Source organism: Microcaecilia unicolor, chromosome 13 (genome assembly GCF_901765095.1).
Source record: "Microcaecilia unicolor chromosome 13, aMicUni1.1, whole genome shotgun sequence".
Taxonomy (NCBI): domain Eukaryota; kingdom Metazoa; phylum Chordata; class Amphibia; order Gymnophiona; family Siphonopidae; genus Microcaecilia; species Microcaecilia unicolor.
In genome coordinates, this window is record NC_044043.1 from 47,401,003 (window position 1) to 47,428,641 (window position 27,639).

General features: G+C 44.2%; 1 protein-coding gene across 2 annotated transcripts in view; it reads left to right on the top strand.

Moving 5' to 3' along the window:
- Nucleotides 1-27,639, top strand: part of BCAS3 (BCAS3 microtubule associated cell migration factor) — a 1,139,946-nt gene that overhangs the window by 290,492 nt on the left and 821,815 nt on the right. For both annotated transcript variants that reach the window (XM_030222408.1, XM_030222409.1), the window contains exon 10: nucleotides 7,958-8,034. In XM_030222408.1, coding sequence (XP_030078268.1) covers nucleotides 7,958-8,034 — 77 coding nt within the window. The remainder of the gene's footprint in view (nucleotides 1-7,957; nucleotides 8,035-27,639) is intronic.

Consider the following 27,639-nt stretch of genomic DNA (forward strand, 5'->3'; position numbering starts at 1 on the left):
GCCTGACAGCTGACAGACGCGGCGCGACGTCCTCCTGCTCCGGGGCCTTCCCTCTGCCACGTTGATTCAACTTCCTGTTTACGCAGGGTGGATTGCATGCGGCAGAGGGAAGGTCCCGGAGCAGGACGTCATCGCGCCGCGTTTGTCAGCTGTCAGGCAGGCAGCGCCGATAGAGCGCTGCCGCGGGGGTGGGAGACAAAGACCATGAAGTGCAGGAGAGGAGGCAGCGCCACGGTGGGAGAAGGTGAGTGGAGGCAGCGCCGATAACTTGAAAGGTGCTGGACCGTGTGTGTGTGTGTGTGTGTGTGTGGGGGGGGGGGGGGTTGTAGTGCCCACCCATCCAACCCGCTGGCCCACCCAAAAATTGTCTTCTGCCTACGCCACTGCTACCTAGCGATTTTTGCACATCAAAAATGTGCGAGGTAAAACACAGTAATGTCATTCAAATGATACAATTAACAATGTGTCAGAATTTTGCAGCCACTCTGAATGCTCAAAATGTCCACCCCCAGCTTTAGCACAGGCCTTCAATTGCTTTGGGAAGTTCTTAACAGCCTTGTTGATTGGTCCCTGTGGCAGGCTGTCCCATATCATCTGTAGAGCTCCCTCAAGTTCAGTGATTGTTTGCAGCTTTGGGTGGAGCTTGTGATAGGCTTCCAACATTGCTTCCCAGATAAAAGTCATTGTGATGTCATTAACAGTAAACTGGTACCCGGTTTATTTTTATTTTTTCAAATAATGGTAGTTTTATAGTGCAAACATTTTTGAATGCATGAAAATCGCTGGGTAGTCATGCTAAAAAGTCTGTAACTTCGTTGTGTTTAGAGATAGTCTCATTCCACTCAGCACATAAACGTAGATAGTAATAACAAACAAAGCTGCAAAATCTCATGTTGAAATTCTAAGTGGTTGCTGAGAAAACAGCAAACTCTGAGGGGTTACTTTTTTTTATGCCTCACCCTGTAGAAGTGGAAGTATAAGTGTTGTGCTGCATCTCAGCTTTTCATAGATGCTGTATCTACCAAAGAAATGAAATGAGACTTCAGGTGTATCTCCACAGCTTTATAGACCAGATTATAAGAGACAGACAAAAACTGAGTTTAGCATTACAGTTTTACAGGTCTCTCATCTTAGCATCACCTAAAGAATGTTTTGAGAGCAATTTTTCCTGCCCACATGTCTACAAAAACCATAGGCACTTTTACCTGTGAACTATGCAGTAGTTTTCAAAGTGAAAGTATATACATGTTTACACTTAGAACATTGTTGATACTTCCTTGTTTGTTGGTAGTAGAGAATCACCCAGGGTAAATCAGTTGTAAAATTTTTGGTTTACCAAGGTTTACTACAGGTGCGGGAGCAAAACATTTTACCGCTTTGCGGAAGTGGTAAAAAGCTTTGCTCCCGTTTTAAAAAATAAAAACCTCGATTACTGTCAGGTGTCTCCTCCCTCTTTCCTTTGTTCTTCCTCCCTTACCTCCTTCCTCCCTGTCGCTATGTAAGAAGATTCCCCTGCTCTGGGGCCTTCCCTCCTCTGCTGACTCCAGCCAACTGATGCAACTTCCTGTTTCGTGAAGCAGGAAGTTACAGCAGGAGCAGGAAGAGGGAAAGCCCTGGAGCAGGCCTATGGGGAATTTCCTTGTGTTGCAACTTGGAGGAAGGTAAGGGAGGGAAGAACACAGGGCATATCATTACTGGGCTCCATCTATGCTTGCAGATCTGTTACACCCATATGTTCCTGCAAGGAGTAATATATTTTTACTATGTGTGGGTGATTTTATATGATTGAGCTTTCCTATCATTTATTATAGTTCTTTTTCTTACTGTGTATTTGCATTCTTTTTAAATTAATTGTACACTACTGTGATCTTGTTATATAGCCAGGCAGTATAACAAATTTAATAAACTGTAAACTGGTAAGTGTGCTGGTACTACCTGCTAAATGGATGATTTGCAGCTCCGCCTCTGCCTCTCCCCTATCCCGGCCAATTATTATGTGACTAGTATTTGGCTTTACTAGCAATAGATTTGGCCCAATATTATCAATTTTGTTTTAGAAAATCTATAGATAAGAGAGTTATGTATTCACTACCCACCGTTGAATATCAGCTCATATAATGATGTCATCACTCTGAGCCTGAAGGTCCACTTTTAATGATGCACAAATGTCAATGCTTTGCTTAAAGAAGTCCATCAGGGTCAGACTTCGTAGGTGTTTGAGGGTTGCAGGGATGAGACAGGGCTGGGACGGAGACAAACTTTGTCCCTGCATCATTCTCTAGTTGATACATCTTCCAATTAAAATTATGCATATACTTTTGAAAATACAAGTGTGTGCATTATTAAAATTCCATACTCTTGGGAATGCCTCTGCTAAATGCAGGTGTGATTCTATTTTTCAAATAGCCTATTTTGATGAGGAAAAACAGTTTTATACTCAAGAATGTCGTTTACAGTTGCCCTTTTTGCATTTACATCGTAAGAAGGGTGTAAAGTGCCCTTTCCCTCTTTAATTCCTCATGCCCCTATCAAGTAGTCCATGTTGGATCTTTTGTAGTGTGAAAGGCACAATTGGGACACATTTTCTTCCTTGCCCCTCGTCTAAAATCCCAAAGAATTTTGCATAATTTTATTTTTATTTCATTATGCATTGCTCGTATGTTTTTATCCTGTTTGAGAAGGGTTTTAATATCCTGATACTGAACCATGCTGGTCTTGCTGCTATAGATGGTTCTATTGGCAGCTCTATTTTATCTTTTCTTCAAGTGTGCTGCCACCTGTGCCTCACAGAAAGCTTTTCATGCTTTCTGTTTGATATAAATGTGGCTGTCATGTAGTTTTAGCTATAGGAGTGCTTTTAAACCTTTAAGTGTTTTTACCTTGGGAATGTGAAGGACGAGTCAGTACAATTATGACTTAATCATAAGAGATCAGCACTGTTCATAGTCCTGGCACACACAACATCACATAATTTTCTATTACCTGCTTCCTGTTAGGAAAATTATGGTTTTAAATGCAGAATTCACTTGCACCAGGACCTGTCTGTTTGCCTTGCTTACCACCAGCAACTTGAACAATCTGATTTCTCCCCAAAATTGGTTTCTTTAATCCCCTTTCCACTGTCCTAGACCAGTAATTAGGACCTTTCTTCTCTCTCCCCCCCCCCCCCCCCCCCCCCCCCCCACTTTCTTCTGCTATATTTACTTACTATTTTTAGAACTTCTGAGTTATCTCTCATGTTCCTAGCAAATGTTTAAGTATATAAGTACATAAGAATTGCCATACTGGGACAGACTGAAGGTCCATCAAGCCCAGCATCCTGTTTCCAACAGTGGCCAATCCAGGTCACAAATACCTGGCAAGATCCCCCAAAAAGTCAAAAACTTAAATTTATGCTGCTTATCCCAGAAATAAGCAGTTGATTTTCCCCAAGTCCATTTTAATATTGGTCTATGTACTTTTCCTTTAGGAAGCTGTCCAAACCTTTTTTAAACCCTGCTAAGCTAACTGACTTTACCACATTCTCTGACAATGAATTCCAGAGTTTAATTACACATTGAGTGAAGAAACATTTTTGTTTTAAATTTAGTACTTTGTAGCTTCGTTGCATGCTCCCTAGTTTTAGTATTTTTGGAAAGAGTAAACAGACGCTTCACGCCTTCCCATTCCACTCCACTCATTATTTTATAGACCTCTATCATATCTCCCCTCAGCTGTCTTTTCTTCAAACTGAAGAGTCCTAGCTGCTTTAGCCTTTCCTCATAGGGAAGTCATCCCATCCCCTTTATCATTTTCATCACCCTTCTCTGCACCTTTTCTAATTCTACTATATCTTTTTTTGAGATACGGTGACCAGAATTGAACACAGTATTCGAGGTGTAGTCGCACCATGGAGCAATACAAAGACGTTATTGTCCGGTGGAGGAAGAATTCCCACCAAGCTGTTGGCCAACCTCGAGTTCTCCCTGTGTCTCCATTCCCCAGGGGTTGAGCCCCCAGGTGCGGGAAGCCAACAGCAGGAAGAACTGAGTCCAGAACAAAGTCCATGGGGCACAGCCAGGCAGCGGGCAAAGAAGGTCCAGGAACAAACAGTGGTCAATACCAGGCAGCAAACAGTAGAAAATCCAGGATCAGGCAAAGGTCAATACCAGGCAGCAAACAGTAGAAAATCCAGGATCAGGCAAAGGTCAATACCAGGCAGCAAACAGTAGAAAATCCAGGATCAGGCAAAGGTCAATACCAGGCAGCAAACAGTAGAAAATCCAGGATCAGGCAAAGGTCAATACTAGGCAGCAAACAGAAGAAGAACCTGAAGCACTGCAACTACCCAGAGAACTGAATAGAAGCCGAAGCATGGGAGGACTGGAGGCATGGCTTTGAATAGTGCAGGAATTAGGCCGAAACCAGCACAGCTGTCTTCAAGATGGCTGCCCCCAAACGGAGATGCCCTCAAGCCCAAACATGGGCTTCCTTCAGCTGCCCAACATCAAGATGGCCGCCCCATCCTAAGACGCCCACCTCTGAGATGGCCGCCCTCTCCTGGATATGCCCAAATCCAAGGTGGCCACCATCTCTTCAGATGCCCATACCTTGTGCAAGCAGGGAACATGACAGTTATAATGTCCTTATTCTAGTTTTCCATTCATTTTCTAATAATACCTAACATTCTATTTGCTTTCCTAGCCGCCACAGCACACTGAGCAGAAGGTTTCAACGTATCATCAACAATGACACCTAGATCCATTTTTTAGTTGGTGACTCCTAACGTGGAACCTTGCATTATGTAGCTATAATTCAGGTTCCTCTTTCCCACATGCATCACTTTGCAATTGCTCACATTAAACGTCATCTGCCATTTAGATGCCCAGTCTTGTAAGGCCCTCTTGTGATTTAATAACTTTGAATAACTTTGTGTCGTCAGCAAATTTAATTACCTCACTAGTTATTCCCATATCTAGGTCATTTATAAATATGTTAAAAAGCAGTGGTCCCACCATAGACCCCTGGGGAACCCCACTAACTACCCTTCTCCATTGAGAATACGATTTAACCCTACTCTCTGATTTCTATCTTTTAACCAGTTTTTAATCCACAATAGAACACTACCTCCTTTCCCATGACTCTCCAATTTCCTCTGGAGTTTCATGAGGTACTTTGTCAAACGCCTTTTGAAAATCCAGATACACAATATCAACCGGCTCACCATTATCCACGTTTGTTCACCCCTTCAAAGAAATGTAATAGATTGGCGAGGCAAGATTTCCCTTCACTAAATCCATGTTGGCTTTGTCTCATTAATCCATGCTTTTGAATATGCTTTGTAATTTTGTTCTTAATAATAGTCTCTACCATTTTGCCCGACACCGACATCAGGCTCACAGGTCAATAATTTCCTGGATCTCCTATGGAACCTTTTTTAAAAATCAGCATTACATTGGCTACCCTCCAATCTTCCGGTACCACACATGATTTTAAAGATAAATTACATATTACTAACAATAGTTCCACAAGTTCATTTTTCAATTCTATTAGTACTCTGGGATGAATACCATCTGGTCCAGGAGATTTGCTACTCTTCAATTTGTCAAATTGCCCCATTACATCCTCCAGGTTTATAGAGATTTCATTCAGTTTCTCCGACTCGTCAGCTTTGAATACCATTTCTGGCACCGGTATCTCTCCCAAATCTTCCTCGGTGAAGACCGAAGCAAAGAATTTCTGAGTTTTGTGACTTGCATCTTTAGGTCTTTCAGTACAGGTTGTAACAAACTACTGTAGGATAACCACCAGATGTGGTCACCCTGGAATACTACTACTACTACTACTATTTAGCATTTTTATAGCGCTACAAAGCATACGCAGCGCTGCACAAACATAGAAGAAAGACAGTCCCTGCTCAAAGAGCTTACAATCTAATAGACAAAAAATAAATAAAGTAAGCAAATCAAATCAATTAATGTGAACGGGAAGGAAGAGAGGAGGGTAGGTGGAGGCGAGTGGTTACAAGTGGTTACGAGTCAAAAGCAATGTTAAAGAGGTGGGCTTTCAGTCTAGATTTAAAGGTGGCCAAGGATGGGGCAAGACGTAGGGGCTCAGGAAGTTTATTCCAGGCGTAGGGTGCAGTGAGAGAAAAGGCGCAAAGTCTGGAGTTGGCAGTAGTGGAGAAGGGAACAGATAAGAAGGATTTATCCATGGAGCGGAGTGCATGGGAAGGAGTGTAGGGATGGACGAGTGTGGAGAGATACTGGGGAGCAGCAGAGTGAGTACATTTATAGGTTAGTAGAAGAAGTTTGAACAGGATGCGAAAACGGATAGGGAGCCAGTGAAGGGTCTTGAGGAGAGGGGTAGTATGAGTAAAGCGACCCTGGCGGAAGATGAGACGGGCAGCAGAGTTTTGAACCAACTGGAGAGGGGAGAGGTGACTAAGTGGGAGGCCAGCAAGAAGCAGATTGCAGTAGTCAGGAATACCTGATCAAAGTTCACTTAGGACTAGATTCACTAAATAATGCTGAAAAAGCATAATTGAAAAAAAATCATCGTGGAGCGCTATTCTGTAAACAGTGCTTCAAGTTGCATGCCATTTATAGAATAGCGCTTAAAGCTGATTTCTGCACCAAACTTTGGGTGTGAGGATTTACACCGACTGAAACCTGATGTAAATCCTGGCACTTAAGTTAGGTGTGGATCCCTGGTATTCGGTAATACTGTGTGCATCTTTATTGAACACCCGCCCATGCTCCTCCCATGGCTATGCCCCCTTAATTATTGTGCTTGGATATTTATAGAATAGTGCATAGCAAGATACACATGAAAATCCAATTTGTTGCCAATTTATAGCACCTAATTATTGGTCTAATGGGCTTCTAAGCCAATTTAGTTACGCGCAATTTTGTGCAAATAAATTTGCATGCCATTTATAGAATCTAGGGGGGCTGTGCCCTACATAGTAAGCAGGAGAAACAGGAGAATATCTTTTATACAGAGGTCCCTTAGCCTTTTTCATATAGCCCCTTCTTCATGCTGCTTTCCTACCTATGCTGAATTAGATTATACCTATATTTTAACTTTGAACACTTCTGCAAAATCTGCAGCTTGCAGGTCATGCAAAACAATAAAGGTATCTTGGCTATTTAATGCTCTCTGTGACTGATGGAATGGTAGCTGACTTTATTACTGTGATCATAAACAATAGTGTATAGAAGAGGTTAGTGGCACTCAAACATTAAAATTATACTTCTACAAATACACTGTCATACCATAAATAAAAAATGTTCCACATTTGTTCTGTATATAAGGTACTTCTTGTTTTTTTATGAGCATACAGAGTACTGTACAAACTAATGGGCTTGTTCTTGTCTTGAGGGCCAACAGAATCCTTTATTTATAGTTGTTATTATTCCATTTTAATCAGAAAAATTAGAGTCCAGAAAGAGAAAATGATTTGGCCATACTTTGAGAGAGATTAATTCAGTGGTTGAATCAGAACAACCCATGTAGTGCCTGATTTCCACTTCTCGGGTGTAGATAATTAATACCTCTGTCTTTAGACAACCAAGGATCTTGAGGGGCGAAATCAAGTGTTACTTATAAATTGGTAGAACTGCTAACACAAATGTTTAAAGTCTAAGAAAGACTTCAAATAATGTTAATATCTTGCTATGTTTTGAGTAATAGGGCTGTTCAAGATTTAAGGCATATTCCCAAGCAGAAGAAAGATTAAAAAATCCCTCAGAATGAAACTCAATGGAGAAAAATAGCTTTTACACTTAATTAACTGTTAATAGAAGGCACAGCCTTATCTAGAAATACAAAAATGTAAGCATTTGTTGATTAATGTTGAAATTTGAAAGCTCTTTGTTTAGACTTTTGTTTTTTGGCACTAAGCAAAATTCTTTGCAAAAAGTCATTAAAAGATTTCTTAATGTTGCTTTCTGATTTTTTTTATTTTTTTTTTCAGGCTGCTTCCCGTGTCCAGGGCCAAATATGAATCCTGTTGCTTTGGGGAGCCGGTGGCTTGCTTATGCAGAAAACAAGGTGATAAAATGACCTCTAGATAGTGTCAGGGTTGCAGTGGAGCTAAATAATTGCAATGAAAGACTGAGTGTGAAATATGTGGTTCCTGATGTAACCCAAGACTTGTTTGTAAGAATTTCTGTATGGTAGACTGTAAGCACAAGTCTGGACCTAAAATGACATCTGCTCCTCTGGACTAGCCGATTTGTAGTTAGATTGTAGTTCTTGCGCTGAAGGCCAACAGACTCCTTACAATTTTTTTTCTATCGGTTATTATTATTATTTTGTTGTGGCAGGGAAAACTGACATCTAAAGAAAGGAACTGTTTGGTCTTGAGAGCTTCTATATTATATTGGACTTTTATCACCACCCCCTCTTTATTTCTTTGTTGCTTTTATTTATGTTTCTTATATGCCTACTACTATAGTGTGTATTTGTATTTTACCGAACCGGAGCCTGCCTCTACAGTATTGTGTAAGCCACATTGAGCCTGCAACTGAGTGGGGAAATGTGGGGTATAAATGTGTTAAATAAATATCTTTTATGTCAGTCCAATGAGAGTTAGCACAGCCTGCAAAGATTCCAGTAGAACATGTAAGCAACAAAAATAATTTCCTAGTTATTTTTCTATGGTGTGAACTGGATTATATTGAAAAGAACTAATGCTGCTGGCTCCTTGGGGGAGGGGGGGGGGGTCTGTTTCTCAAAATTTAACATGCATTGTTAGGTCCAGTTAATCTCAATAGAACCTACTTACTGTTTACAGTAGGGGTGATATTCAGCCCATGGCAATCAGTGGTTATCAAACTGCTGACAACTTGCTGAATTAGTCCCAAATTTTGAGCATTGAAATCCGGGTCTTTGGCGGATCCGGAGGTTATGTGAGTGCTGACCGATATTCAGTGCTGGTAGATCTGAAGAGACAAAGATAGGACTGAATTTTATGCAATCTTATGTGTCCGTTAAGTATACGGGCACTGGTACTGAATATCGCCAGTGCAGACATATCGTTTGGCTCTACCCGCAGATCGCCCCAGCAGTAACTACACAGTGCTGTAGCGGTCACATCAGATTTGTAGTGACACTGTATGGTTAATTGCCACTAAAAATCTGAGGACAGCCTGCTCAGCATGGTTGAAGTGGACAAGAAAGGCTATCGCCTATTTAAACTGTGCTGAATATTGACCACAGTGTTAAAATGAATAATCTGTTTCGATAAATAGATCCCTCAGACAGGAAAGCTCTCTGGTTGGTCCTGGGCAGCTGAATATATTTTCCTGTTAGAGATCTCAAGACAAATCATTTCTGTAACACTGGTCCAAGCATTACTTTCCATAAATGCCCCCTGTTACACCAGTGTTCATACACAGATTGGGATTGCTCAGACCTGTTCCCAAGATCCTTGAGCCAGTTTTGTTTTCAGGATATCCACTATGGATTCACATGCAGTATATTTGCAGATGTTGGAGACTCAGCAAATGCAAATTTATCTTGCATGTTCATTATGGATATCCTAAAATCCTGAATTTGTTTAAAATACTTATAAGCCATGCATCCAGTTCAGTTATGAATAGTATATAATAAAACATCAATAATAATTCAAACATTCAACGTAAAACACCACCAGGTAAATGGAAGGCATAGGGCACAGCTAACCTTCCAAGGCCTGGACAAAGTCTTGTTTGCAAAATGAATGGATGTTGGTAAGTTCCCCACTATTAGCAGTCATTGTATTCAAAGCAAGTGGAGCTGCCATGCAAAAAGCACAAGAATACAAGATGCTTTTTTTGTAGGGAGCTCAGAAGTATTCAGCTATGACAAATGAAGAGGACCGTCAACCTGATGGCACTGCAGCATATATTTAAAGTGTGAGGCACATGTCCCATATAATACCTTTAAATACATTAGAATTGATTTAAACTTGATATAATAGCCCACTGGCAATGTGTTTCTCTTGGCAACAGGGTCTTGCTGTACACATCAATGTTCTGGCCTCTGTATTCTGAGTTCGGAGCAAGAATGTGGGTAAACCCTCCAAGATTGTATTACAGAAATCAAAACATGGCATAATAATATGAAATATGGAGCACAAGTTATTAGAATGTAATGAAGACTTCAAGAAACGCAGCAAGATGATTTGCCTCATGGTCTATGGTCTCATTGACAGCTTGTTATCCAGGACTATCCTTAAGTCCACTACTTTAATTTTAATAGAAATAACGAAGTCATCCAGCTACAGACAGTTAGCTCTCAAGCTCAGATCATTCCTTCTGTACAACATTGCCTCTGTCTTTAAATTAATTGTGAGCCCATTTTGGGCTAATCATAGCTGGACTGCCTTCAAGCAGTCTGCAGTCCTCAAATGGCTGTGGTGAAGGGTTATGAGAGCAGATATTAGAAACCTTAGGATAAAGGCTGCCTTCAAAATGAGGTCTGCTCCATGCAGATTTGTATGAACTTTACTAGCTTTTGTTTTACATGCAGTTTTTACTTATTGAACCCTGTGTAGATTGCTGAACACACTGCAATTATTATAGGTAGACAAACAAGTAGAATAGAGGTTCTATTCCCAGATGTTTTTTTTTTTTAACACTGAATACTCTAAGCACCAATAATGCACTTTCCTTTGTGGCAGCCAGCCTTATTGCTGATTGTCAAACTATCTCTGCAGAGAAAGCAAGGTGCTGTGTTCTGCCAGGTTGTGAAGCTCCTCGCTTTTGAATTGGGCCAACAGAAGCAGCCCATCATCATGTGTGTTTAACTGTATGGTGATTGGATTGAGTGGGGCACACTGAGGGGTCCTCAGTACAAACATGATTTTAAGAAGTACTGAATTATCTCAAGCTTTCTGGGGAGTATAAAAATCTGCTACTCGACCTGTGACTGAAATGCAAAGGAGTCTTTCAGAGTGCTTTACTGATAGTGAAGTGCAACATAATGGCTTTAGTTAAATTTGTCTCCACATTTCAAAAAACAGTGCCCAAGGTCATTCACAGGCAAAGACTTAAATGTGATGTTCCCAGTCAAAGTCATATTTGGCACTTTAGCTGAATAATAACACATATGAGATCTGTTTTCACAGATTACAGAGAGACGTAAACAGTCTTAAGCAGGAAATGAAATTAATATTCATACCAGAGCAGTTAAAAAAGAAGGAACAATTTTTAATATTACTTTAAAGAATTCTGCCCTCAAGGATCAATTGCAACCCAGACAGATCAATACCATTCTTTCTCCTTTTTTGTATTTGGCTGTCTCCCTTACTGTTTCAACTTTTAACCCTTCAGCCATGAAATCCCTGAAACTTTTTAAAAGGTGAATCCAAATGCAGGAAAACCAATTTATGGCCAATGAAAGAGCACCACTGAAAATAGTTCTTGAAAGAAAGATGATGTTGATCAGCCAATGGAGATTTCCTAAATCTACAAAGCTGGCAAGTAACCCAGTTCAAGGAGGGTGATTTCAGGCCATTCCTAAATTTTTGGCACTCTATCCTGATGCATTTGGTACCTTTAGCATTAATATCAACTAATAGATACAGGGATTATGAATACCTTAATGCAATAAGATGTATGTTCAAAAAACAGGACATTTGCTAAATCTGCATATGGGAGAAATGGTGGGGTGAAATAGTTCAGGATTAGCTGGGGATGATACAGTTCAGGTTTGCAGAATATTGAAAGGAATGCATGGGGTACCGGTTGGAGCAACCATATAATAATGTAGATCAAGGATTAAGTTACATAGGAAGAAGGTGATGGGCAGCCACTATGGGCTACACTGAAAAAGTAAGAGAGCATTGCTTCTGGTAAGCTGAAGCTTCCAGCAGAATCAGAAGAAAAGCTACGAGAATGGTATGGGATTGCGTTACAAGACGTATGAGGAGAGACTTGCTGACCTAAACATTATACTCTGGAGGAAAGAAGAAACAGGGGTGATATGATACAGACGTTCAAATATTTGAAAGGCATTAATCCGCAAACGAACCTTTTCCGGAGATGCGAAGGCAGTAGAACGAGAGGACATGAAATGAGATTGAAGGGGGGAAGACTCAAGAAAAATGTCAGGAAGTATTTTTTCACAGAGAGAGTGGTGGATGCTTGGAAGCCCTCCCACGGGAGGTGGTGGAGATGAAAACGGTAGCGGAATTCAAACATGCGTGGGATAAACATAAAGGAATCCTGTTCAGAAGGAATGGATCCTCAGGAGCTTAGCCGAGATTGGGTGGCAGAGCCGGTGGTGGGAGGGCGGGGCTGGTGGTTGGGAGGCGGGGATAGTGCTGGGCAGACTTATATTGTCTGTGCCCTGAAGAGGACAGGTACAAATCAAGGTAGGGTATACACAAAAAGTAGCACATATGAGTTTATCTTGTTGGGCAGACTGGATGGACTGTGCAGGTCTTTTTCTGCCGTCATCTACTATGTTACTATGTTACCACACCTTTTATCAGTGGAGAAAAGCTTGTCAAACCTATCACTAAGATGTTTGGGTCCCTCTCATAAGTCCCTTGTGCACTTGGGGTGATTACAAAGCACAAGTCAATATTTCTTAAATGGGTACAGCGTTCTAAATACCAGTCACACCAGTTTCCTCTGCATGTAACTTTATATGTGGATTCACTTTAATCTACAGCTTCTTAGAGGAAGAGTGGCCTAGTGGTTAGAGCACCAGTCTTGCAATCCAGAGGTGGCTGGTTCAAATCCTGCTGCTGCTCCTTGTGATCTTGGGCAAGGCACTTAACCCTCCATTGCCTCAGGTACAAACTTAGATTGTGAGCCCTCCTGGGACAGAGAAATATCCAGAGTACCTGAATGTAACTCACCTTGAGCTACTACTGAAAAAGGTGTGAGCAAAATCTAAATCTAAATCAATAAACAAATAAACAAAATTAGAACAAAGAACAATTTTCACAGCAGGCAGTAGTTTATGCAGATTAGCTCCCCTGCTATCTGACTGGAACTAGGGAAAAGCAGAACAGTTCATTTTAGGAAACACTTCTCTTCCAGCTGAGTTTAATTGGCTTATGTATCCTTACTAGTCTCTCTCTTTCTCTCTCTCTCTCCAAGACAGCAGAAACAGGCAAAACAAAAAAGGCAAAGGAGAATAAAACTGGCTCTCTGTGTCTGGATTGAGCACAGTCTTCAACAGCCTCTGCTTCTCAGATAGGACCAAACACTCCTCAGCATTTAAACCCACTGATACCTATCTTCCACCCCTGGCTGTTTTCAGTTCAGTCTTTTAGGTTTTCAAACAAAAACTAGTCAAACACAAAATGGCAAGCCTATGCATCTTGCTGGCTTCCACCATCAATGCAACTTTTGACTTTGAAAAAAAAAACCCCCAGTACCTTGACTATATCAGCGCCAAAAGTCTACCTGGGTTCTTGGGAAACATGTTTCTTTGCAGACCTTCTTTGCCATAATTTTTCCAGGCCCTAGCTTAGCCTTTCCCCTTTGTCCTTGGGCAGTTCCTCTGAGGCTGTGAGGCACCTGTATCTTCACTGGCCCCAGGGAGATTTACATTCTGCACCAGGGGACTAACACTTCCCACTCCCCGCTTTTCTGGGCCACTCAACTGGCTAATCCCTGGGTCATGTGGTTAGGCTAAAGGAGAACCTAACTCCACCCAGTCTTGCACAATTACCAAGCTGGCTTACTTGTCCTAGATATCAGAGTAGTGCATTTTCCCCACCCTCAACCTTTAAAGGGAAATGCACACTCCTTTTCCATGAATTCCAGCTGAGTCAGAACTTTTCTTCCCTTGGGCTCCATGGCCATCCTGGGGCAAGTTCTGTTCCCTATCACAAGAGCTATGCACAGATTCTAAACTAGATTGCAGAGTAACGAAGGTCAGGACTGAGGTAGTTTGGAAGAACTGTATGCAGTTATAAGACCAGAAGAGCTGGGTAATGGAGGTTGTGATTAAAGTGCTTTAGGGAGGCTTGTACAACACCTGCTCATTCTATCCATGCCTGTAAGCCAGTGGTTCTTAACTCAGTATTTAGGGCATACCCAGCTAGTCGTGTTTTCATGCTGACCTCCTTCCAATCTGCTCTTTTACGTGCCAAACAGGATTATTATATCCAACTGACCAACTCTCTTGGCTCTAATCCTCGACTTCTCTTCACCACATTGAACTCTCTCCTCAAGGTGCCCCCTCCCCCAACTCCCCCTTCATTATCTCCTCAGACCCTTGCTGAATTCTTTCACAACAAGGTTCAAAGATAAACCTTGCTTTCTCTACCTCACCACCTCTCCCTCCACTAGTCCGTTCCCCTCTCTCTCCTTCCCCTCATTCCCTTTCCTCCTTTCCTGAAGTTACTATTGAGGAAACTACACTTCTCCTTTCTTCCTCAAAATGTACCACCCGTTCCTCTGATCCCATTCCAACCCACCTTCTTATTGCCATCTCTCCTGCTCTTATTCCTTTTATCTGTCACATTCTCAACCTCTCACTTTCCACTGCGACTGTCCCTGCTGCCTTTAAACATGCTGTGGTCACACCTCTCCTTAAGAAGCCTTCACTCGACCCTACTTGTCCCTCTAATTACCGACCCATCTCCCTCCTTCTTTTTCTCTCCAAATTACTTGAGCGTGCTGTTCACTGCCGCTGCCTTGATTTTCTCTCATGCTATTCTTGACCCACTACAATCTGGTTTTCGCCCTCTCCACTCAACCGAAACTGCGTTTACTAAAGTCTCCAATGACCTATTACTGGCTAAATCCAGAGGTCAATATTCCATCCTCATTCTTCTTGATCTTTCCGCTGCTTTTGACACTGTCAATCACAGCATACTTCTCTATACCCTGTCCTCACTTGGATTCCAGGGCTCTGTCTTTTCCTGGTTCTCTTCCTACCTCTCCCTCCGCACCTTTAGTGTTCACTCTGGTGGATCCTCTTCTACTTCTATCCCTCTGCCTGTCGGCGTACCTCAGGGTTCTGTTCTTGGTCCCCTCCTCTTTTCTATCTACACTTCTTCCCTTGGTTCATTAATCTCATCCCATGGCTTTTCCTACCATCTCTATGCTGATGACTCCCAAATCTACCTTTCTACCCCTGATATCTCACCTTGCATCCAAACCAAAGTTTCAGCGTGCTTGTCTGACATTGCTGTCTGGATGTCTCAACGCCACCTGAAATTAAATATGACCAAAACCGAGCTTCTCATTTTCCCCCTCAAACCCACCTCCCCACTCCCCCCGGTTTCTATTTCTGTTGATGGCTCTCTCATTCTCCCTGTCTCCTCAGCTCGAAACCTTGGGGTCATCTTTGACTCTTCTCTCTCCTTCTCTGCTCATATCCAGCAGATTGCCAAGACCTGTCGTTTCTTTCTTTACAACATCCGTAAAATCCGCCCCTTTCTTTCCGAGCGCTCTACCAGAACCCTCATCCACACCCTTGTCACCTCTCGTTTAGACTACTGCAATCTGCTTTTTGCTGGCCTCCCACTTAGTCAACTCTCCCCCCTCCAGTCGGTTCAAAACTCTGCTGCCCGTCTCGTCTTCCGCCAGGGTCGCTTTACTCATACTACCCCTCTCCTCAAGATCCTTCACTGGCTCCCTATCCATTTTCGCATCCTGTTCAAACTTCTTTTACTAACCTATAAATGTACTCACTCTGCTGCTCCCCAGTATCTCTCCACACTCGTCCTTCCCTACACCCTTTCCTGTGCACTCTGCTGCATGGATAAATCCTTCTTATCTGTTCCCTTCTCAACTACTGCCAACTCCAGACTTCGGGCCTTCTGTCTCGCTGCACCCTACGCCTGGAATAAACTTCCTGAGCCCCTACGTCTTGCCCCATCCTTGGTCACCTTTAAATCTAGACTGAAAGCCCACCTCTTTATTTTAAATCATTTTTATTATTAATAACATCACTTGTACAGCTGTTCAGATAAAATCAAACAGATCACACAACTTTTCAACTGTACTAACAGAATCATCTAACATTTTTGCCTTTTATCCCCTCCACTTTTCACCCCCTCCCCTCCCTCGTCCAACACTCCCCCACCGTCAAATTGAAGGATCGTGCACGATGTTGAGGTAGCTGAAGAGATACACCCCTCCACATAACTCACCGCAAAGGGCCTTGGCTCTTATGGCCCCTTGCTCAAAGCTGCTTCCTCTAACAGGGATCATCTTTGTTATCTTCAATTTTGGCTTAATGTTAATTTAGGCTCAGCCATAGCCGTCAGTAACAGAGCAATTGTAGCCATTATATAACAATACATCATAGTCATGCCCCAGTAAACAGTTCTCAGTGACAGCATATTCTGCTCCCTCGAAACGCCTATTTATAACCCCCTGACCCCTCCGCCTTCTGAATACTTAAGCCTAACCCTCTTCCCTTTAATCCCTCCCTGTATGCTCCCCCCAACCCCTCTTTCTCCCCCCCCCCCCCTTTAGGGAGTCACCCTGATGTACCAATCAGCAATTCAAAATCCTGCTGCGTGCCACTGGGGTCAAAGAATCCCAGAAGGGTGCCCACCGTCTGCAAAAAGCATCACCTCTAGGCGAGGCTAGGTCCCCCACCCCCCTGCGCTCCAGCGCACACAAAGAAATCATCCTGGACTTCCACTGCTGGAAAGTTGGGGGTTCTGCTACTATCCATTGATGAAGTATAACTTTCTTACCCATGAGAGTAGCTCTCTTCAAAAAGGGTTTAAGCCCCACTGCTCCAGGCGTCTGCAGTTTGAAGAGATCAAATAACTGCGCGGCATGGGGCTTCCAGTTCACTCCCCAGATAACCGACACATGTCTGGCCACCCGCCTCCAAAAATCCAGGACACACGGGCACTGCCAAAACATGTGCCCAAGGTCCGCCGGGGAGTGGGCACACTTCGCACAGATGTCATCTGTACGCATTGCCGCCCTCATTGCCCTATGCGGAGAAAAATACATGCGCATTACAAATTTGTAGAGAGTCTCTCTCAGCGTCACATTTTCTGTCACCCTGGGAATGTTCAACACACAAGTCTTTAATTGTTCCCCCCGAAGTCTCAGGGTTAACTCGTTATTCCAATGGGTTGCTAATTTTTCATAATCTACCTCACCCAACTGCTCTCTCAGTCGCGCGTGATAATACTTTAGGGGGACTGCCAATTGTGCATCTAGGGCAAACACCTCCAAGAGCTTTGTCCACACCTCTAATTTCAGGGAGTCAGGGGGGATTGACCGGACATAATGGCAAAGCTGATGCCAAGCAAAGAAGTCTCCCGCCCCCCTACCAAATTCCACCCGCCAGGCTCCCAACGTCTTCTTTTCGCCATCTTCTGAATAGAGCTGATGCAAGTAATGTGCCCCTCTTGCTCTCCAGGCCACAAATTGAGCTGAACTCGTGCCCGGTGGGAAATCAGGGTTACCCTGTAACGGTAACAAGGGTGAGTACCTCGACGAAAGCCCAAAAAGGCGACACACCCACCTCCAGGCCCGTCGCAATGGTAATAACAAAGCTGCATAAGGCTCAGGTACCTTATGTTCACACGGCCGGGCGTGCAGCCACGCACTGAGGTGTATCGGTTGCAATAGACGCTGTTCTTCCCCGAAAGGGTGAAATGATTCGTGCCTCTAAGCCAGTCAGATATGTGCCTCATGTTCCCGGCAACAGACAACAACTTGACATTTAATAAGCCCCAGCCCCCCTGGCCTCTAGGTCGATATAACTGCGCTGCCGCCATCCGTGACCGCTTCCCCTGCCAGATACAGCGCGTCACCAATCGAGTCACTAGTCTTTCATCCTTCCTTGTGAGCAATATAGGCACCGTTTGCAAGATATAAGTCCACTTGGGCACCAACACCATATTATACAGTGCCACTCTTCCCAGGCTCGACAGCGGCAGCGATTGCCACACCCCAAGAGAGGTCCTCGTAGTGACACGCAAAGGCTCGACGTTCAGCTCGTAGAGCTGAGTCAGGTCTCTTGGTATCCACACCCCTAAGTACTTTAATGGACCCGACGTCCAAGATAGCGGAAACTCTCCCTCCCACCCGGTCCGTATATGTTCCTGTATTGGGAATGCTGCTGACTTTTGTAGGTTAAGAGTAAAGCCAGAGAAATAACTAAACTCTTCAATTTCCCCGAGAAGGGCCGGGATCGACTGCCTGGGTTGTGTCAGGGTCACCAAAATATCATCTGCAAACGCTAGTGTTTTCAGTGGGATTGTTGAAAAATTCACCCCTGCAACGTCCACGTTGCTCTGGATATACCGCAATAAAGGCTCCAGGTAGAGAAGAAACAGTAAAGGGGACAGGGGGCATCCCTGCCTAGTACCACAGGACACTTCAAAAGGAGCTGTACATGTTCCATTTACCACCAAAGACCCTCTTGGCTTTTCATAAAGCACCTCCACTGCCTTCCGAAACCATCCAGTAATCCCAATATGGTCAAGCACCGCAAACATGTAGTTCCAGCGCACTTTATCGAATGCCTTTTCGGCATCTAGACTGACCAAGAGCAGCGGCTCGTTAACCACATGGCTCCGTGCAATGGCCAGGCACACCTTCCTCACATTCACAGAAGAGTGACGCCCCCTGACAAACCCCACCTGCCCCTCTCCAATCAGCGAAGGCATATGTAACGCTAACCTGTCTGCTAAGACTCTGGCCAGGATCTTTAGGTCAACGTTTATCAGGGAAATCGGTCTGTAAGAGCCAGGTAGGTCCGCCGGTTTGCCTGGCTTAGGAATCAGCGAGATCAGAGCGTCGTTTGAAAACCCAGGGAATGAGCCCTGTTGCAACGAAGCTTCAAAAAAATCGAGTAGCGGGATAGCAACTTGTGGGAACATACACTGAAAAAACTCGACCGAGTATCCGTCTGGCCCCGGCGCCGTACCTCTCCTTAGTGTCTTGACCACTCGCTGAATCTCATTGCCCTTTAGAGGCGCATTCAATTGAGCAACCACCGAAGCCGAGAGACGGGGAATTCCCGAATTCTCAAGGTAATCACTCATGGAGGGCCCCTCCCGAGGGTCCGGCGACGCATACAAAGCCGCATAGTAATCATGGAACAGCTGCGCTATCTTTGAGGTCTGAGTTTCCCTCCGTCCAATAGGGCCCCTTAATGATGACACAAAGCGATTACCCCCCCAGGTTTTGACAAGCCGCGCTAACAATCTACCTGATTTATTCCCAAACCGGTGGAATCTAAAAGAACGATAAAACAGATGTTTTTTAGTACGTTCATGGATTAGGGCATTTAAAGCCACCAAGGCCGATAGCATCTGCTCTCTAGTCTGTGCCGAGGGAGTTGCCATATGAATCCGTTTGGCCTCTTGATATACCCTCTCCAACCGAACCAGTCCCTGCGAAAGACGCCTGGACCTCGCACACATGTATGCTATTATGTCCCCGCGTAACACAGCCTTAGCCGTTTCCCAATATAATCTCGCATCAGAAGTATGGCAGGCATTCGCGTCTGCAAACAATGACCATTTTTTCTGGAGGTAATCCTTAAAATTCTCATCTTCCACCAGATAGGAGGGGAATCGCCACAACCGTCGTCTCAACCGCGCCTCTCCAAAATCTATGTCTACCCAAATGAGTGCGTGGTCCGAAACCTCCGTCGGGCCAATCTCCGACTTTACTACCTGCGAGAAGATAGGGGCAGACACCAAGATATAATCCAGTCTGGACCACGTGCCGTGTGCCCGTGACAAATGTGTGTAATCACGCACGTTGGGATTGCACAACCGCCACGGGTCCACCAAATTCAAAGCTTGACATAAATAAGGCAAACCCTTCCCTGCTCCCATCACCGTCCCCACATTTGGGCCCGAGCGATCCTGTTGTGCATCCAGCACCTGGTTGAAATCACCCACTACCACCAAAGGCACCTCCGCATGCTGTATTCCTAGGCGCACTAGGTGTTGGAAGAACGAATGATCGTACACATTGGGGCCATAAACATTTAAGAGATAAAAATCTTGCCCCATAACGTTCATTCGCAACAAAATATAGCGCCCATTCCTATCACTTTCCACCACTTGAGCATGGCATTGTAAGCTTTTATGTATCAACACAGCCACCCCCCCCCTTTTTACCCCTGGCTGATGCAAAGAAGCAGTCCCCCACCCAACGCTGTTTTAACTTTAGATGCTCTGCATCAGAGAGTTTGGTCTCTTGTAAACAGGCCAGAGAGACATTGTGACGCTGGAGAGCAGTTAATATTTTTGTACGTTTAATAGGGGAGGTGATACCACACACATTCCAGGAAATTAATCGTGGCACCGGTAACTTATCCAGGATCCCTACTCATTGCTTTTATCAAGATCCATTCACTTATAGCGTTGAAGACTCCCAGGCGCCCAGCCCTCGCCCAGAAGTCCGCAACCCCAGGAATCTCCCAGGAAACCGTTCTCACCCCAGCGACACACTCATCAGTATACCATTCCCCATTGGACACCATGGGACTCCCTATAGCTGACCCCCCTCCCCCCCTCAGAACCCCCCCCTCCCCCCCTCAGAACCCCCCCCCTCCCCCCCTCCCCCCCTTCCCCCTCCCACTCCCAGTTCCGTTCTTCTCCATGCTTCCATAGAGAAGCCTGTCTGTGATCACGTAATGACACCTAGAGGAGTCTCATCCTCTCTTATAATTCTATCCCACGTACATTTTGCACCTAACACTCCCTTCTCCTATTACCTACTCACACCTTAACGAATCCCGGCCATTATCCCACCACTCATCCCTCCATCTTCCATATTAGGGCTCTTCCTCCCTACTGCTTAACACCCCTCCATAAACCACCCACCACATTTCTAAAACCATATTACACAACCAAGCATTAGCAGGCACATGTTTTAATTCACGTATTTCTTTTGTTTAAACTTTTCAAAAAAAAAAAAAAAAAACCTTGTACAACAAAGGGGTGAATGCTTAATAAAGGAAAAGCCTGTTCTTCTCCTCCAGGAGTTTAATATCAACTGGGGAAGGGCGAGGGTGAGGGGGCAAGGACCCAAAGGGCTCAAGCTAGCTCTCAGCCTTGCTTACTGCCCGTTACCTCAGGTCCCCACCCGCTCCCGCCCCACAAACAGTCCAGTCTTGGAAACCATAGTGTAGCAACATGAACAAAAACACATGAACAGGCATGATTTAATCTTGTCTAATCAGGCGTCTAACCCCTTTACCACCAACTCTTCAGGGTAGCTTATTCCTCCACGGTCTCTCTCCACTATCTCGGCCTCACCCAACTTGGTCCTCTGCCACGTGCTGCTCAGGGACTCCATTGAGCCAGGCCATCGCACTCCCTGGTGTGTCGTGGGTGCGCCACTGGCCATTATGCCACACTTTCAACACTGCGGGATAGCGGACTTGAAATTTGTATTTCCTCTCGATCAAACGAGAACAGACTTCAGAGTACTGGCGGCGCTTTGCCGCCAGCGCTGCAGAATAATCTTGATATACCCGCACTTGTACTCCCTCATAGGTAACCTCTTCCTTGTGTTGTCGGTAGTGTTGGAGAAATGCATCTTTCTGGGCTGAGTTGAGGAACTTGACAATCACTATTCTAGGGCGTCCCTCTCCGGTGCGAACAGCTCCTAACCGATGTGCACGCTCAAGCTTCACCGGGTCTGGCTCCTCTTCCCGCGCTACCATCGGGCTCATCCAGCGTTCCAAGACCCGACGCAGAGATCTTTCGGGCACTGCTTCAGGAATACCCAGTAGTCGAAGATTATCCCAGCGGGACCTGTTTTCGAGATCCTCTAACTTAGCTTGTTGGTTCGCCACCAGCTCCCGCAAGCGCGTCAGTTCTACTCCATTCCCCTGGGCGCCATCCTCTATATCAGACACTCGGCACTCCAATTCACCGGTTCTCCGGGTTAATTCCGCCGTTATTTGGGAGATCCCAGCCAACTGCTCCGACAGCTGTTGCAGTCGCGGTTCCAGAGCAAGCACCACCGCTTTGGTAAGTTCCGTAATCGCTGCTTCCGTGCAGGTAAGCTGCGGGGCCTGCCCTTGGTCCGCCATTTTGTCTTCGGCAGTTCTGGAGCGTTCTGACCCTTTTTTTGCTGATTTTGCGGCCATCCTGTTCTTTGGAGTAAGGTATTTGTCCATAAGACCCACCACTGCACTACCGAACCAAACTGCAGGTTAAGTGGGGATTTTCAATGGCGATGTCAAAGGATGAGGATTAGGACCCTCGAGCAGGAGGCAAAACACGTCTGTCTCCTCTCACTGCATCACGTGATCTCCCGAAAGCCCACCTCTTTAACATTGCTTTTGACTCGTAACCACTTGTAACCACTCGCCTCCACCTACCCTCCTCTCTTCCTTCCCGTTCACATTAATTGATTTGATTTGCTTACTTTATTTATTTATTTTTTGTCTATTAGATTGTAAGCTCTTTGAGCAGGGATTGTCTTTCTTCTATGTTTGTGCAGCGCTGCATACGCCTTGTAGCGCTATAGAAATGCTAAATAGTAGTAGTAGGTTAATTTATATGCACTGCCTCCATTGTATGGAAATCTAACTCATGCTTCGTCATTGTGGGTATCCTGAAAACCAGACTGGTTGAGTGTACCTTGAGCACTAGTTTGAGAATTCCTGCTATAAGCAGTTCTGTTGAGTGTCTATCACCATTAACCCTGTTAGACTGTGCAGTTTGCTCAGCAGTTTTCTGAGAAACGTCTTCTTAATTTGCAAAACGTTGCTGAACACTATCAGTAGAATGGATCGTAATCTGAGCCTCTCAAACATTCTCATATATAGTGCTCTTGTTCCATACATAATTTACTGCACTAAGAAAACTCGGCTGAAATATCTCTTTATTCCCACCAATGACACTTTAAAGGCTAGAATATCTTTTATTAGACCAATGTAAATGATGTTCAGAAATAAATGATTATAATCATTTGTATCCAGAGCATCAAAGTTCCTGCAAAATAAGAAATAGGTTTAATTTATTTATTCAGCGTTGTGTACAGCACACATAATTTATTTCTAATGAGAATGCAATAGAAATATTTGGTTTGTTTGGCTCATTGAGGATATCAATAATTAATGAAAAGTGATTCAGGGACTCAGGAATGTTGGAGGCTTTTAACACTTAAAAAAAACACCATTTATACATGTAAATCAGCATACAGTTTTAAGAAGCAATTTTAGAAGAGTTAGATTTATACATCTATATATTTGGTACACACAGATTTGAAAAGTTGTGTTCTGCATATGGTTTAGATGGACCTTAAAATTATGGACTAGATTCTATGTATGGCGCCTGAAAAATCTGCGTGGAAAAAAATACACCTAGGTGTATTCTTTAAAATATGCCTAAATCTAGGCGTACTTTGTAGAATAAGCCTAAATTTCTGCGCAGAATATAGAATACACCAGTTGCCCATCCAATGCGACTAAATTTGGTCACGGGCCGTTACGCCAAGTAAAACTTAGTATAAATCCTGATGCCTAAATTAGGCACGGACTGTGTGTATTCTATAACAATGCACATAGATTTTAGAAATGCTCATGACCCGCCCATTCCACACCCATGGCCATGCCCCCTTTTCAACTATGCAACTTAGAATTTACATGCATTATATTACAGAATACACTTAGACAGTTGTGCAAGTAAATTCTAATTAATGTCAATTAGTGTCAATAATTGTGAATTGGCAATTATCAGTGATGATTGGCTTGCTAACTAATTAAATTGCGCTACGACTGGATTTGTATGCACAACTTAAGCCACATTATATAGAATCCGGGGGTTTATGGGTATTTCCTATTTTGCAATGACATACATGTATACGTTCCCTAATGATATTTACACCTACTCTGAGGCATGCTCATATGGACCTGGGATTTGGAGGAAGGATTAAGTGGAAGGGGGGAATTTTTCTTATTATGGTGTTCAAAACCACCTAAAACAGCAAAAACTAATTGAGTTTGGAATTCAGCTTCTTAATTTTGTCTCCCTTGTATGTGCAATTTTGCAAAATCCACTATTTGCTCACATATGTGATATAAGGAATGAAGCTGCTGCTTTTTTTGTATGTTTCTTTGTAAAATTGCTGTTTCCTCTGTACATGTTGCCAAGCATATTTTTCCCATGACCTTTACGTATTTTACAAAATGTTCTACGTTTGGCAAGCCTTTTGTAAAATACACTGCAAATTGTGAATATCCCAACTTACAATTGCAATTATGGCTTATAGGCTGCACATACCATAAAACAGTTCAGCGAGGCATACAAAAGAACAAACTCCCGAATTTATAAAATGTATAGATAAAACTTACAAAAAATTTAAAACTTGTTAAATAATCAGGTTTTTAGTAATTTACAAAAACTTCATAGTTAGATTCAAAGCAAATCTTGCATGTCACATAAACCTTAATGAAAATATAGTCCTACTGCACACCCCCTAGGACAAGGAAATTGAAGCAATAAATAATGTCTAGAAGTACAAGAATAGTTGTTATCTGACATCTTGATCAAGAATAACATATACAGAGGAGCAAGACCATATACAATTAAAAAGAACAACACATTCCTTTTCTGACCTATATAAAATGGGTTTCCATTACGTAGCTTCTCACTATTCCAGAACCTGTGGGATTGGTGTGTCCATCAACCAGCAGGTGGAGATATAGTACTGAAAAATGAGCTGAGACATATCTGTATCAGCATCCAGTCAATTTCCTCAGTATTTTCAATATCCAGCAGGTGGATGGACACACTTTTCAGCCTCTGGTTCTGAGTACTTTGCTCCTGGTCCACTTGCTCATCTGGTACCCAGTTGAGCTTTACAAGAGACTTGAGTCTGCAGAGTCATATCTGGAGATCTTCAGTTTCCTTCTGTGATGCCCCGCAAATTTACTTATTCCTTCCCTTCACTTCTCCCCTACTTCCTGTGGAGCTCTCCTTTTCCAGTATAACAATCTTAAAAAAAAAATTTTTTAAGTAGAAAGAATGAGGTTTGCTGGAGAGCGTGGGACAGAGTATGAGTCCTGAGCCTTTCTCATCTGTGGTAAGACTTGTGGAGACTGTGAGCTTGAGGGGAGTAGCCAGCAGTGGTAAGTCCGACTAAAGTTTGATTCAGAGGTCTTCAGGCTCTCCGGCAGGGCTGGTGTGCAGTTTGATGCAGGAGAGCGTGGGAACGGGTGCCATTTTTTGGAGCCAACTGGCAGTGAGGAGCAGCCTCTGATCATTCGTGGAGCACAACCACCATTTTATAGCCTCAGGGCCCGACAGAGCATTCAGCTGCATCAGTATGTTTGTTTTCTCTGGAGTTTATATTGCTCTTACAGCAGGCTTATTTACTGAAACAGGGACAGTCAGAGTTGCAGCAGGGTGCTTCATTTTCTCACCCCACTGCCCCTCCAGCTCCTAAGAGATCATGTTTAGACCTCCAAGCGTGGGCAGATGAGGCTTTCTCTGCTTCTTCCTCCTTATCTGATGTAGCCTCAGGCTATTCAGAGCAGCCATCATTGAAGAAGCCATTATAGGAGGAATGATCCAAAAGTACTGAGGTTTCATAAAGAGGCACTAGCAGTGCTTTCCATTCTTCTGCTTCTGGAGTTCCATCTTCATCAATCATCAGGGGGCTTAGAGATCCTTCTAAGGCCTTCCTGATGCATCCAGATGTTCAGGACATGATTACAGCAGAATGGATCTCACCGGACGCAGGGCTGAGAGTGGCAAGAGCCATGGCTCACCTCTACCTGTTAGTTCTGGAGGAGAAAAATAACTTGCTGCTTCCCAGAGTGGACTCCCTGGTTACAGTGGTGACTAAGAAGACCACCTTGCCGGTGGAAGGGGGCATTGCCCTAAAAGACCTACAGGATAGGAAGCTAGAAGGCTCACTGAAACAAGCATTTTGTCACGGTCACAGGCTCTCAGACACTGGAACAACGCGAGCCCTTGGGCTACTGTCGAGGAGCGGCAGCAGCAGACAAAATCCCCCAACCAGGACTGGACAAACAAGCAAGGATGGAGCTGGAATCTGGAACGGACTTGGCTTGGCTGGACCCAAATACTGGAACGGACTAGACTGGAATAACAGGACTGGAGCAACCGGACTTCACCTGCGCTGACCACCGTTCCCCAGAGGTTAAGCCCCTAGGTGCGGGCAACCTACAGGACTTACAGGACGGAGCTGGTAGACAAGAAATGCTGGACCAGACTGACTGGAACAGGATTCTCACACCGGACACTGAATATTAAACAAGCTTGACTAAAACAGGATTCAGGACTCAGGATTCTCACATAGGGTATAGGATACTGAAACAAGCTTGACTGAACAGGGACTGAAGGTCAGAGGGGAAAAGAACAAACAAGGCAGACTAGGCAGGATACAACACTGACAAACAACAGAGCAATGGCTGAAGCTCAGGTAGAAGGGACTAGAACTAGCAAGGCAGACTAGGCTGGATTCAAAGCAGACAAACAACAGAGCAATGGCTGAAGCTCAGGTAACAGGGACTAGAACTAGCAAGGCAGACTAGACAGGACACAAAGCAAACAAACAGACAAACCACAGAACTAAGGCTAAAGGCAAAGGTGCACACAGGCACCACAATTAAGAAGACAAGACACAAGAACAAGGCAACAAGGATCTAGGCAGCAGTGCTCACAAGCACACAGACTAACCTGGGGACCTTTGGCGTTGCAAAGGCCCTGAATGCAAGTGAACCACTTCCTTATAACAGGACAGAGACAGGAAATACACAGAACCCAAAGTGAGGCTTGAAACACAGAGGAGGTGGAAACCCTACAGGACAGAGATAGGAAATACACACTCAACACCAAAGTGAGGCTTGGAACACAAACACAACCATGCAGATAAGAAGCCAGCTCATGAGCTGACCGGCAGAAAAGGTGAGTCAAAAGAGGGGTCATGGCCACAGTCGTGACACATTTGAAGTGGCCTCTTTGGGCCTCTAAACGACAGTGTGCAGCTTGTTCATGGCTACAGCATGCCTAAAGTGGCCTCAGCAGTCGACAACACAAGACAGGTGCCATAATACCCTGCTGGAAGCGGGGTTGGTCTATTTGGCGGATGCTATTTATGTTATGGGTTGCAGCCTGCAATATATCTTTGGCTGTCACGGAATGTCAGCAAATCTGGTTGCTGCATTGGGCAGCGGATGCGGCATCAAAGTTGCATCTCATTCAACTGCCCTTTTAAGGCAAGTGGCTATTTAGAGAAGATCTCAGTAACTTGGTGAAAGAACTGGATGAAACTAAGCCACAGTGGTTGCCAGAGGATATGCCGAAAGCTTCTGGTCATCCATTTTCAGGGGGCTCTTGATTTCAAGACAACAGACAGTACCGGCCTGGTTGTCAGCAATATGGTGTCACTTCCAGTTCAGGGATTTGCCCTTCAGTCTTTCCATTGCTGCAAGAACATATACCAAGTTATAGCAGTTTGTTCCCATCCCTGTGAGCTCTTTCCACATCCCCACCCTGTCCCCGTCCCCGTGGGATCTGTCCCTGCTCCGTGCCCGCAAGCTCTGTCCCTGTCCCCATCCCCGAGGTTACTGCAGGTCCCTGCCCCCTTGTCATTCTCTATGGAGTATCTCCCTTCTCTGCTCAGATCGTGCATATCCTAGCATTTCTCCAAGCAGGATTGGCATTGGGTTCTCAAGTTCAGTTTGCGGCTTTGTCCTGTTTCAAGGACTGACTACAGAAGG